This window comes from Martes martes (genome assembly GCF_963455335.1).
Source record: "Martes martes genome assembly, chromosome: 14".
Lineage (NCBI taxonomy): Eukaryota > Metazoa > Chordata > Mammalia > Carnivora > Mustelidae > Martes > Martes martes.
The window spans coordinates 54,253,725-54,265,751 of NC_137902.1; the positions used below are offsets into that span (position 1 = coordinate 54,253,725).

At 54.5% G+C, this 12,027-nt stretch overlaps 2 protein-coding genes across 2 annotated transcripts in view; one reads left to right on the plus strand and one right to left on the minus strand.

Annotated features, from left to right (window-relative positions):
* PSAP (prosaposin) overlaps nt 1-8,163 on the plus strand; it is a 33,985-nt gene extending 25,822 nt beyond the window's left edge. The window contains exons 8-14 of the mRNA XM_080822887.1: nt 2,852-2,983; nt 4,445-4,540; nt 4,834-5,020; nt 5,104-5,261; nt 5,544-5,624; nt 5,861-5,968; nt 7,050-8,163. Coding sequence (XP_080679013.1) covers nt 2,852-2,983; nt 4,445-4,540; nt 4,834-5,020; nt 5,104-5,261; nt 5,544-5,624; nt 5,861-5,968; nt 7,050-7,085 — 798 coding nt within the window. The 3' untranslated portion in view covers nt 7,086-8,163. The remainder of the gene's footprint in view (nt 1-2,851; nt 2,984-4,444; nt 4,541-4,833; nt 5,021-5,103; nt 5,262-5,543; nt 5,625-5,860; nt 5,969-7,049) is intronic.
* A 271-nt stretch (nt 8,164-8,434) lies between these two features.
* CDH23 (cadherin related 23) overlaps nt 8,435-12,027 on the minus strand; it is a gene marked incomplete at its 5' end in the record, with an annotated part of 358,117 nt that continues 354,524 nt past the window's right edge. The window contains 6 exons of the mRNA XM_080822934.1: nt 8,435-9,473; nt 10,325-10,429; nt 10,845-10,967; nt 11,149-11,278; nt 11,741-11,801; nt 11,952-11,992. Coding sequence (XP_080679060.1) covers nt 9,147-9,473; nt 10,325-10,429; nt 10,845-10,967; nt 11,149-11,278; nt 11,741-11,801; nt 11,952-11,992 — 787 coding nt within the window. The 3' untranslated portion in view covers nt 8,435-9,146. The remainder of the gene's footprint in view (nt 9,474-10,324; nt 10,430-10,844; nt 10,968-11,148; nt 11,279-11,740; nt 11,802-11,951; nt 11,993-12,027) is intronic.

The following is a 12,027-nucleotide window of genomic DNA, read 5'->3' on the forward strand; positions in this document are numbered from 1 at the left end:
GTAGGAGATAAATAAGCCTTTGATTTTGATTTGGTTAAGTGCTTCGTCATTGATAACTAAAAATTTTCTCATTATAAAAGATAGACTACACAGATGGTTTTTGGAAATACAGATAATACTTCCCAAATCACAGATCATTTGCGGTTTAAAAAAATAAAAGGCAGTGAGGTAGTGTGGTTATATATTACTTCAAATCTAGTAGTTTGCATAATTTTGCTTCTGAATGCATTGGTTGTTAAACATTCTTGTAAATGATTTTGAAGTGGCTGCATAGGCTCCCGTTTGGATGGAAGATCATTTCCGTGACCCATCTGCTTTGGGTGTTGAGGTGGCTTCGGGGTTTGTCTTGGGGATCGAAAGCATGATGCTCCCCCTTACAGTCAGAGAGATAGATGTGCAGATCCCTGTTTCTCCCTTAGCACAGATAACCCGAACTGGAATTGCTGAATCAAAGGGTAAGTGATCTTTTGTTAAATGGGCCTTCCAGACTGGCATCTGGCTCCCTGGGGTAGTCGCCCTGAGGCCCGGGCAGCAGGGGAAGTGGTTCCGGATCCCCGGATCCCCGGCCCCCTGGGTGTATTTTATATTCCGGCGCACACCCCTGACTTGGGTAGGCCTGTGTCACGTTCCCCTTTGCTGCTCCTCACCTTGTAGGCATGTGGGGCTTGGGCTTGTGAGGATAGAGAGCTCCTCATCACCTGGCATTTTCTGGGATCTGCTGTCCAGTGTTTTGAGTATGATTTAGTGTGTCAGGGGCATGGGGACAATGCACACACCAGCTGGACAGTGTGGTCTGTCCCTTGAGGGCCAGAAGAGCTTGCAGGGCCCCCAAGATAGTAGGAACAAGGTAGGTTGCTGATTTGTGACTGCAAGGTTTCCCCTGAATTTCTGGTGATGTACTTACTCCTTCATTAACTGATTGTTATTTTAATTTTTTTCTTAACTGTTGTGTCCCTTCCTTTCTCTTATTTTCATCTCCGATTTCCTGTTTTTTTGTTCAACAGCAGGATCAGGTATGTGATGGGGAATTTGCTTGTAGTGGTGGTCTGCTGCTTGTTGTAGTTATTTTGCCTTTTTTTTTTTTTACCGGCATGATCTGTGTTAGTAGGCTGGTGGGGGAGCTTCTGCATCTCTCCCCTGTGATGTAGCACTTGAGGTACTGGGGGTTTCCTCTCCCCTTCAGGGGGTTAGAAAGGGAAGCCAGCAGGGCCTTGGACTCTGGCAAAAAGCCAGCGCTCAGCTGGCCATGTGCATGCCACCCGTGTGATGATGGGGAACGATGGGTGACCCCGGAGATGCCTCGGCTTCCTTAACTGTAGGCCTGATATCCGGTGGGACACCTTGTTTCTGTCATGACTCGAGGGACCATTGCATGTCTTCAGTCCTGTTTTCCATTAACCCCAGAATTGCTTCTGCTGCATGAGCAAATCATTTACAAATAGCGAGCAGACTGTTCCCGTCTGTTGGATCCAGAGAGTTGGAAACAATCTCTTGATTTGTGGCTTCTGCCCCTCTGGGTGATGGGGTCCTGCACTCCTGGAGCCACACAGATGGCTTGAGAGCCAGGCCAGTGGTGGCATAATATTGGGACTACGGCCCCAGACTGTACTTACTGAGCCAGGACCCTCTCCTGAGCACTGACATCTCTGTGCGAGTAAAGATTTTTCAAAGGTAATTTGAAGTCTAATAGGAGAGGACTTTGGCTGAAATACCTGTATTTTCACCTGGCCTGCCCCACCCAGTAGAAGAGAGTTCATCTGAGGAAGGAGAACAAAGTTCATCTGAGACAAAGCAGCCATACATCTCCTGCATCTTTGTCTTTTTTCTAAAAAGCTTGCTGTGTCTTTGGCCCCATTCTGGTTTTCTCCCCATTCTTGAAATGTGCCGGAGACAGGATATTTAGGATACTTTCCCGGGATGTTTAGGATACTTTCCGACTTCCTCGATCTTACTTAATCTAGAGACTTCTCAGGATTAAAACAAGGTCAGCCATAGCCATGGTCTAGCTCTTGCATTAACAGGTCTCGTGTTAGCATTCCTGGCCTGCTGCTTTCTGGTTTGGTGGTGGGAGGCAGTTGCTCTTAGGCCCAGAGCTGGGCGCTGGTTGTATTTGGGCTCACAAAGTGCTTTCTTTGTATAAAGCACGCATGATTTTCTCACTCTTGGCCAGCGTCATGGTGAAACGGTTAAGATGTCTAAGTTACTAGTTCTGCCTACTTTCCTGTGGTTTGGTGTCTGGACGGGAAAGGGGATCAGTCTGGGGCTTCTGTGACCTGAAAGAATTCATTACTCGGGCGCATTGGGTTTTTGTGTGTATTGTGTTTGTGTAATTATAAAAATAGAATGTGGTTTTTCAAAAAAGTCAACCATTTTTTTTTTCTTGAAATGGTCCTGCCACCGAAAGATTTAAGACACTTGGCTTTCTGTTTGTGGGCACGGTGGCTTCTTCTCTAGAAAGAGCTCGCAGCTTATTTCCTACTGAGCGTGAACCAGCTCGACCAAGAAGCAGGTTCTAGAGCAGACTAGGTGTCCTTGGAGAAGATGTGATTGCCTGTGAAAAAGGGAAACCAGTGGCAGCAGTCTAACTTCCCAGGGGTGCTCCCTGGCTGGAGCAGGGACAGCGGTCTTGTCTGCTTTCCCTTCAGAGCTTTGCGTGGCCTCCTCCCTATGTGAAACTGACACGTCTGCATTTACAGGAGTCCCTCTAGATTTAACATGGAATCTGTTTTGGCAGTCAGGCTTGACGTGTGACCAGGGTGCTCCCTCAGCACCCCGTCCTTTGTGTGTAGAGAGTGGGACCGAGGGATGTGGGTGCAGGCCTGCATCTGACTGCTTGTTCTGTGCCTCTCAGCAACCCAAAGAGATCTGTGGCCTGGTTGGGTTCTGCGACCAAGTGAAGGAGATGCCCATGCAGACTCTGATCCCTGCCAAAGTGGTCTCAGAGAACGTCATCCCTGCATTGGAACTGGTGGAGCCCATCAAGGTACCGGGTGTCCTCGTGTTGTCCTGGCTGTGCAGGCCACTCCACATTGTACCGCGTTCTGTGAGGCACATGCTTTTTTGGTTCCTTGCCTGACTCCTGTAGGTATTGGAGTTTGAAACCATTCATTAGTCTCTGGGGTCCCTGTATGTGTGCAGCCTCTTGCTTCTAGCCCTGAGTACATTTATTTCCTTGGTTAGGAGCCCGAGTGCCCCATGGGATCAGCCTCCATCTGTAGCGTGTCCACAGCCTCCTCTGACACATTGCCCCCGTCCCCCGCTGCCACCGCCCTGCCTGTGGTCACTTCAGCGCAAGCCTCATGTTCCCAGAACACCAGGGGCTCACGCAGAAGCGCCTCGGTGTGCTGCTTGTGTGCACGGGGTGGGGGTGTGGTTTCCTTAGCACCCGTCACTAGGGAACACCGTGTTCCCTAGTTTATGTTCAGCACTTGCTACGGCCCCGGCAGGGTGTTAGAGATTGAGTCCCGAAACAGTTCACCTGCAGGAGTTAGCAGACTTGTCCTGGTGTTCACGGGCTCCCGCTTTAGTTCTGAGAAGGGCCAGGCCTCATGACATTTTACCACGTGGCCCACGCACACGATTCTAGTTCCAGAACTTCCATGTCACTTGACCTTTAGCGGTTTCGTCTCCCTCTCCTGTCCTCCCTCAGCATGTGCAGTGTCTGGACCACATGGCTAAGAAGTCAGATGGAGTTGGGGAGGCACTTCTGCCTGCCCAGTTTTGCTGACTGAATTAATAGCCAGAGGAGATGAAGGAGAGTTAGAGCTTATCTTCTAGCTGCATGTGACTACTTACATTTAAGTAAAATAACACAAAACTTGAAACGATTTAGTTTGGTGTTACCCTGGCCACGTTCCGAGTGCTTCGTAGACAGTTGTGGCCCGCCCTGCTCTGCTGGACGGCAGAGGTGGAGAATGTTGCTGCTGTCACAGAGAGTTCTGTTTCGCAGTGTTACTTTATGCAGGGCTGGCTCTAGGAAGGCAGTCTCAGGTACAAGTGAGACTTGAAACTCCAGAGCAGACCTGAAATGTGTTTAGCGCTGTGTCTCGTAAACAGCGGACAGGTAGTGAGTTCTCACTCTGTCCTGCGCCCCCACCCACATTCCCAGAATGACTCTGGAAGGCTGAAATGATTGTGACCAGGTAAGATAGATCATGTGGACTGTTCTTGGGGGTCAGGGGATGGTTTCTTTGCTTCTGTCTCCTGAAGTACGAATTCCTGGTTTTTCTGTGGGGCTGGGGGGTGCATGGCAGGAGATAGTGGTGGAAGAGCAGTGGGCAGAGGGATGGGTCAGGGACAGGAACTTGGACACTGGGAGGAAGCCAACCTTTGTGTGACATTCTCCTGTCCTTGGCTATAGGGTGTCTCTTCTCCTTTAGAGCAGCAGGACTCAGGGGTGAGGTGAGGGTCTCAGCATGAATGTGCTCTCCTGCCCTTCCCACAGAAGGACATGGTCCAGGCGAAGACCAGTGTCAGCTGTGAGATATGCGAGTACGTGGTGAAGGAGGTGGCCAAGCTCATTGACAACAACAGGACTGAGGTATGTGCATTTCTAGAATGCTCGAGTGTTCCCGTTCCCTAGTGGCAGAACCAGCGGAAGAGGTGGGCTTGGCCCTTGCCAGCGTTGGACAGCAGCCCTTGGAATCTGCTTACCCGCTGCCCACCGGTGGGTCCCTCTGGGCTGGGGTCGGGCTGCTTCGTAGGTGTCATCTTTCTGGCGAGGAAATAGTACCTTGCTGTTGGCTGGTTTCCTGGATGTTAGTATTTTGAGAATCTTTTCTGGCCCTGTCAGCCTCTCTTCTTCTAATAGGATCCTCTTGTTTTGTGTTTCAGGAAGAAATAGTTCAGGCTTTGGATAAAGTGTGCTCAAAGTTGCCCAAGTCCTTATCCGAACAGTGCCAGGAGGTGGTGGACACGTATGGCGCCTCCATCCTGTCGATCCTCCTGCAGGAGGCGAGCCCCGAGATGGTGTGCACCCTGCTCCACCTGTGCCCCACCCAGGGGCTGCCCGTGATGCCTGGTGAGCGGAGTGAGGGGGTGGCTGGCTGGCCCCTGGGGCTTGGGAGGGCCCTGCTGGCACTGAGCCTGTGTCCCTGTGTGTAGTCCGTGTCATTCAGCCGAAGGACGGGGGCTTCTGTGAGGTATGCAAGAAGCTGGTGAGCTATTTGGACCACAACCTGGAGAAAAACAGCACGAAGCAGGAGATTCTGGCTGCTCTCGAGAAAGGCTGCAGCTTCCTTCCTGACCCCTACCAGAAGCAGGTATACCCCAGGCTGCTTGGGGCCGGAGGGTCAGAACCTGCGGGTAGAGTGCAGAGGCTGGGGTGGCTCATTGATTGTGCCCCGATTGAGGTTTTCAGGGAAAACTAGCCATTTCTTAGAGGTGTCTTTTGGCTCAAGGGGAGCCACCGAGGGGCAGTAGCGGAAGCAGGTGTGGGGAGGCTGAACGTGGCCAGGTGGGCTAGCTGGGAAGGGGGTGCCGGGCTGGCAGAGCATGCCTAGCACCCACCTCGACTTGGACCCGTCTCCCTCTTTACCGAACAGTGTGATCAGTTTGTGACTGAGTACGAGCCCGTGCTGATAGAAGTGCTGGTGGAGGTGATGGACCCTTCCTTCGTGTGCTTGGTAAGCACCCGGGCGGCGAGGGGCCTGGCTGGTTCTGCACGGAGTGGGGGTCCTCAGAGGTTCTGGAGAATCTCAGGGGATGGACTGTGGGAGGACAGGGCGTCCCTCGGCATCACTGACTTTTTGGAAGTGCATGTCTAAGCTCTAGTTCTTGTTGCTTCTAGAAGCTGATTATCTCTAGTTTTGGAAGGGATGGGTGGAGTAGATCTAATTCTTCCCCCTTTTTTACCACATAGAAAATTGGAGCCTGCCCCGCAGCCCATAAGCCTCTTTTGGGAACCGAGAAGTGTGTGTGGGGCCCCAGCTACTGGTGCCAGAACATGGAGGCGGCGACCCAGTGCAATGTGAGTAGCTCGGCGCCTGCTGCACAGGCCTGCCGGGTGGGCTGGCTCCCAGGGTGGGTAACCCGGGGCGGGGGGGGGGGGGCTCTGCTGTTGGTGCTCTGCCCGGCCTGTGTGCCCAGACAAGCAAGCAGGCTTGTTTGCGGCCGTGCATCAAGGCTGGGGGACTGACAGCATTCTTGCCTTGGAGAAGTGAAGGGTTGGGGGTATTCTTCAATGTTTTTTGCTTCTGCTTCCTTGTTTTTGCCTTTAGTTCCCTTGTGACAGGGTCAGGATCAGATTTGCACAAGACCACCCTAGAGATTGCACAAGTCCTCTTCTCCCTTGGGTCAGTCTTGGCTGGAGCCTGGCCTGAGTCTTCACCCAAGGCTGAGCCGCTGTTCTTGAGTGGCCTTGAGACTGGGTGCCTGCCCAGCAGTTCCCGGGCTGCCGGTGCTGTCCTGCCCGGGCCACCGGTGGTGGTGCCCCACACTGCTTGCTGGGGTGGGGACATGTGGACCTAGTCGGTTACTTAATGTTCTTTTGCGCAACTTTTTCTTCCTGGAGTGGATTCCTCATGACCAGGTCCTCAGGACCGCTGGCCCGGTTGTGTCACTTCGGGCCCCTGCAGGGAAGGGGTAGTGATGGCCACCCGGGTCCAGCTCCTTGCCCCACCGGCCCCAGCGCATGGCACAGTTGGGAGGAGCCACTTCCTGCTGCCATCCTGGGTCAAGGGGTCTGTGGGCCATTGTTCATGAGGCCTCAGCTGGTGTGCATGCTCTTGGGTGAGAGGTTCTGCCTCGGGGGGCCTCCGTGCTGCCTGCTGAGCGCTGGGACTCTGCCTGTAACCAGATGGAGGGGTCCGGGGCCCTTCCTGCATGGGTGGCTCACCTGTGAAACACTCAGGTGCTTTGCAGCTGCTGTTTTTGGACTCTTGCCTCAGGGGTCCCTGACACTCAGGGGGCCGCATGCTCCCCAGTTTTAAGTGAGGTCCTGTCCAGCTAAGGAGAACAGGTTCCATTTTTGGGTGCTGTCTGCTGCACGAACAGGCCAGGAGTAGGGTTTGTCATGTGAAGACTAAATCCAGCTTCCTCTCTCCTGTCAGGCCGTGGAGCATTGCAAACGTCACGTGTGGAACTAGAAGGGGTGTTCCATCTTGGAGAAACTGCAGCATCTTTTTCTACTTGTGTGTCTGGGGCAGTGAACACACCGATCTGTTGATTGTGTTACAAAAATAGGTCCCCTTTTCTTCCTTCCCTTTCCTGTCCCCCATAGCATTGCTGTCCGTGCAGGAGGCGCCTGGCCCGCAGCTGCCCTTGCTGCTCCACTGTCCCTTTCCTTTGCCTAGACAGCTGAGGACGGACTGTGCACTGGAGGGCTTTCAGCCTGCCCTTGCGTGGTGGCTTCCTGGAGGCGGTGGTGGGGGGCTCTGGGGGCGGGTGCCAGCCAGAGCTGCTTGCCAGAAGGCTCTCGGTCCTCTTGGCCTGGGCCTTGTTCTGAGCCCTCCACCTAGCCCTAAGCAGAGACCTCCCCTCTTCCTGGGCCGCTCTACAGAGAAGCAAAACAAAGGCAGTTTTATATGAAAGATTAGAGGCTCAGAATAACGAGGCTTTTAAAAACCATGTGGTTCTCACTGTAGGGGAGATGCAGGAAGCAGCTGCTCGGGAGACCTGGGTGGATCTCGGGTTTGCCGTCCCCAGGTCACCCTCCAATTCAGCTTTGGGGTGTCTTTCCTGGTGATGCCTTGTTCGTGGTTCTGTGGGTGTGGGAGGGAGGGGGAGCACCTGCCTGAATGTCATCTGCTAGCTCTGTGTGCAGGTCCTGTGGGCCTGGCTTTTGTGTGTGTGGACAGTGGTGGCCGCCTCTTGCTTGCTCTTGTGTCCGCCCGGTTGCTGAAGCCTTGCTTCGTGCGTCTCTAGCGCTGCCCTTGGCTCTGGGCCCCCTCACCTCTAACCCCCCGTTTCATAGATGTTCTTGTTGACCTTGAGATAAATGTGGACGAGACACTCATAAGCCTCTGGCTGTCAGCTGGAGGGGGTCCTGTCCGGGGCCTTGGCTGCTGCCCCACCTCTCCCGTGTAGCCGCCTCTCCTGTTCCACTTCTAGCTGCCAGGAGACAGCGAGACGTGCAGTTGCTATTAAGTGGACTTAATGACTGTTTTGGTTTGTTTTGCACTAAAGTTTCTGTGATTTAACAATAAATAACGTCTGTTAACCAGACCTGAGCCTGAGTGCTTCCGTAACACTTAGCCAGCGTTTGGGTTCTGAGTGCTCCAGGGCCACGGGCATGTGGGTGTCCAGCGGCCCTCTGGCCCCTCTTGGCCACAGCAAGCAAGCAGAGTGGGCAGAGAATCCCACCAGGCTCCTCTCTGATGGGCCAGGCCCCCTCCCCCCAGGCCAACCCCAAGGGTAGTTTACCAGAGCCACAATTGTCCAACCCTGTGAGTTGCCTTTCTTATTTAAAATGCATACCATTCCAGAAACGTTCAGTGAGTACCAAACAAAATCAAGGGGAAAATGTTGAGGGAATAACTTAATTTAAAAAAGGAATACACACAAACACTCTACATTCAGAACCGAAGGGAATACCAGTCCTTTCTCTTTGATTTGGGCGCGTTTGGGAAGCCTGTGGAATGTAGAGACCGCAGTTCGTGGATGTTGGTCATGTCCGTGTGGGGAGGCAGGGATCACTCGTGGCTCCTGGCTGGATGTCCAGCCAGAGATGTGCTAGAAATGCACTGGGATGTGAACTGAAGTCAGGGAGTAAAGGCCAGGTGGGGTACGCTAGTTCTGGGTCTCCCTCCCCTGGTGCTGGAAGTGGGGGAGGGGGTTGGGGCGGGGGCAGGGGACAGGGATGTGGGGAGGGGAGGGGAGAGAGGGTCTGCTTGGCCTCTTAGAGTTCAGCTTGGGCTGAGTTTGTTCTCAGACTCCTGGGCCCCCAGTGACCCTCCTTACCTTGTCCTTAGACGCTTATCATTTTTTGTTTGGTTTTCTTAAAAAAATAACAAATTTTATGAAGGTAGAGGTCAGGTGCTGAATGGGCGTCTGGCAGAAGTGGAATGTGAGCCGCTGGAGCGGGCTCCCCCAGGCCCTAGTGAGGTGGTGCAGCCCCCGCAGGCCTGGGGAGGGGTCTGCACTGTGGTCCTGCCCCGCCCTGCCCTGGGAGGGATGGGAGACACCAGTGAGACACCCCGGCTGTCTGGTCATAGCTCTGTGATCTCCAGGGGGCTCTCGAGGATCACATCCCGAAGCTTGTGCAGGGGCGTGGATTTGGCTGACTCCGTGCGGGCGTTGTGCTCGAAGGCGCTAGCCTCTGTGGCTGTCAGGGTCTCCAGCGAGCGACCCAGGCCCTTCTGGTCGTCCTCGGGCAGGCTGTTGAGGTCCGTGGCCAGCAGTGTGCCCGTGCTGCCGTGCACCATGTGGATGCTGTCGGGCCCCTTGAGCTCTGTCGGCAGCTTGTGGCAGAAGCGCAGGCTGCCCTGGCCGGGGCTGCGTTCCCCTGGCTCTTCCTCCAGCTCAGTCTGGATCAGCTGCAAGAGGCCAGGATCCCCCAATGGCTCTGGGACCCACCCAGGCTCAAGGCCATGCTCAAGAGCTGAGCAGGTGAATGGCCCCAGAGTCCTGAACCTGCTCTGTCCCTATTTCCTCCCTACCGCACACAGGTAGCTGCAAGGAACTCAGGGTTCACGCATCAGTAGGCCTGTCAGCTGATGACAGTGTTTCTCAAACTGGGTACACCACGGACACTTAGGGTGCTATAGCTGAGTTCTTAGAATGTGGGTTTCCCATGAGAATCATGAATTTTGTTTCATGATCTATAAAGATCCTACGATGCAGTTTTTGTATCTGGATGTTACCCATGTGTCCTCCAACAGGATCCACTCTGGCCAGGTAGGGAGTGTCGGTAGGGGAAGTTGGAAAGGGGGATAGGATTCAGTGGAAACTAGACATGTGGCACTTTTGTCCCATGTGGAACTGTTTGCTCTGGCCTATTCCATTTGGGAACTGTTGGCCCAATGGGAAATCTGGGTTTTTAAATAAAGTCTGAATTTTCAAAGTGTTGACATTACTGCAGGCAAACAACCCTATATAGACCCATCTGACCGTGAGCAGTTTCCTGTAGGACATTACTCTTTCAGGGCATCTTCTGAGGCTCCGTAAGTCTTGAGGAACACTCCCCAGCACCCACCCTGGGAAAGCCACTGAGAAACCCAGAAAGTAGACTTCCTGGACCCCACCCATTGCTGTCTTGCCCTGGCTGCTGAACTCCACAGAGACTCTGAGAAGGATGAACGTGGCTCGGGGAAGAGAGGGAGGGAGGGAAGAAATGAGCACCCCCAGCGCTGGGGCACAGCACTCAGTTCCGGGCCAGCCCGGCTACCTCAGAGATGGAGGAGTGGCAGGAGGAGGCTTTTTGCACCATCCGCTGTGCAAAGAGCTTTTTGAGCCGCAGGTAATCCTCCAGGACCACCTTGAGCAGCGAGCCCTGGGGGAGGGAGAGGGTTAACCCCCCACCAAGGCCTCCCCATCCCCCCACCTGCTGCAGCCCTCACTCCCGTAACTCTGATGAGGGTGATGGAAGGTGCTAGTAGTCTAGGGTGCACAGGCAGCTGATCTAAGGGTAGAAGACTGGGAGCAGAGCCTGGTGAAAGTGACCAGCTGGAATCTGTGTGGGCTGCTGCAGGCTGGAGCAGTTCCCCATCAGCCCCATGCCTGGGCCCCCTTTCTGTGCTGTCATTCTTGATCAGTGGGCAGATCTAGCTGAGCCTAGAGGTGGAAGAAGTTGTTTCCCAGGATCCTCCCCCATCCCTCTATCCTCTGGAGCTGGTCCCAGCGCCGCCAGAGATCTGGGTGCAGGGCTGTGTGTGGGTGTGGTGCAGGAGCCTGCACGGAGGACTCACCTTGATGGGCCCCTCCCGGATGATCTGGCCCAGCTTGGCGATGTTGTCATACTCTTGGATGGCTGCCCGCAGGTACCGGTCATCATCAGGCTTGACTGCTGCCGGTTCACGCCCAAACGTTCCCTAGGGAGAGAAGATGAGCTGGAGTGCAGCTAGACTGTATACACACACACGGCAATGGATATGGCTCCCCGTGCCCCCCGGAACCCAGCTCCTTGGCAAGCAGTGGCAAACACCTGCTTTACCTCCATCCCATCCCTCACAATCGTGCCCCTGCCCCGCCCCAGCTCTGGTCCCGGCTCACATGGGTGCGGGTAGGGCTATTCCACAGGTCTGCAATCTCACTCAGGTTCTCTGGCAGGTCATCCTCATGCTCAGCCTGGGCAGCTAGCTCCAGGTTCCGGCAGAAAGGATCCAGCCACACGGGGTTGGCTCTGCACGTGGGGGGCGGGGGTGTGGAATGAGGAGGGACAGCCTGAGTGCACAGATGCCCTCGTAACTTAACCGCTAACCCTACCCTTTTCCCTGGCCAGTCCAGGACTAGTGAGTCAGGGCCATGAGAAGTAGGCCCCTTGTCTGTGGTCCTTGGGGGTGTACCCTTCCACACTAGGATTTTACAAGAACCAGGATGATGTGTCAGTCTGGATCAGCTTTGGTCCAGAGGCCTCATTCCGCACTTGGTATCCACTCTGCACCAGTTCCCTGGCACTGGGAGCCCAATTAGGGTGTGGATCCCAGCTCAGCAAGGGTGACTGGCCCACTAGGGGGCACCCCCACCCCAAGTTTTAGCTAGTCTTGTCATTCGGAGCTTAAGGGGTGGTAGAGAACTTACTCCAACAGGGTCCTGGGTGGGCCTCCCCAAAGTACACCCTGAGGGCTCAGAGACCCCCACTTACCCATCAAAGGAATACTTGTTGGTGTTGGGCATGTCCATGATGTCAATGAAACCGCGGTTCCCTGTAGGGAGAAGTGCTGGGGCATGGAGGGAAGGGGTGCACCCTGCTGGGCCGGGGGAGCCCAGCCAACCTTGTGGGGCCTAGGCAGGCACTCTAGGCCCCTCCTACCCTCTTAGCTGCCCCCCACCCCCCCATCACAGCCCTTGCTCACCTGCTGATCCAGCCACAATGGCTTTGAGCTTCCTCTTGTGTCTGGAGGGAAGCAGAGAGAAGAGGGGGTAGTGAAG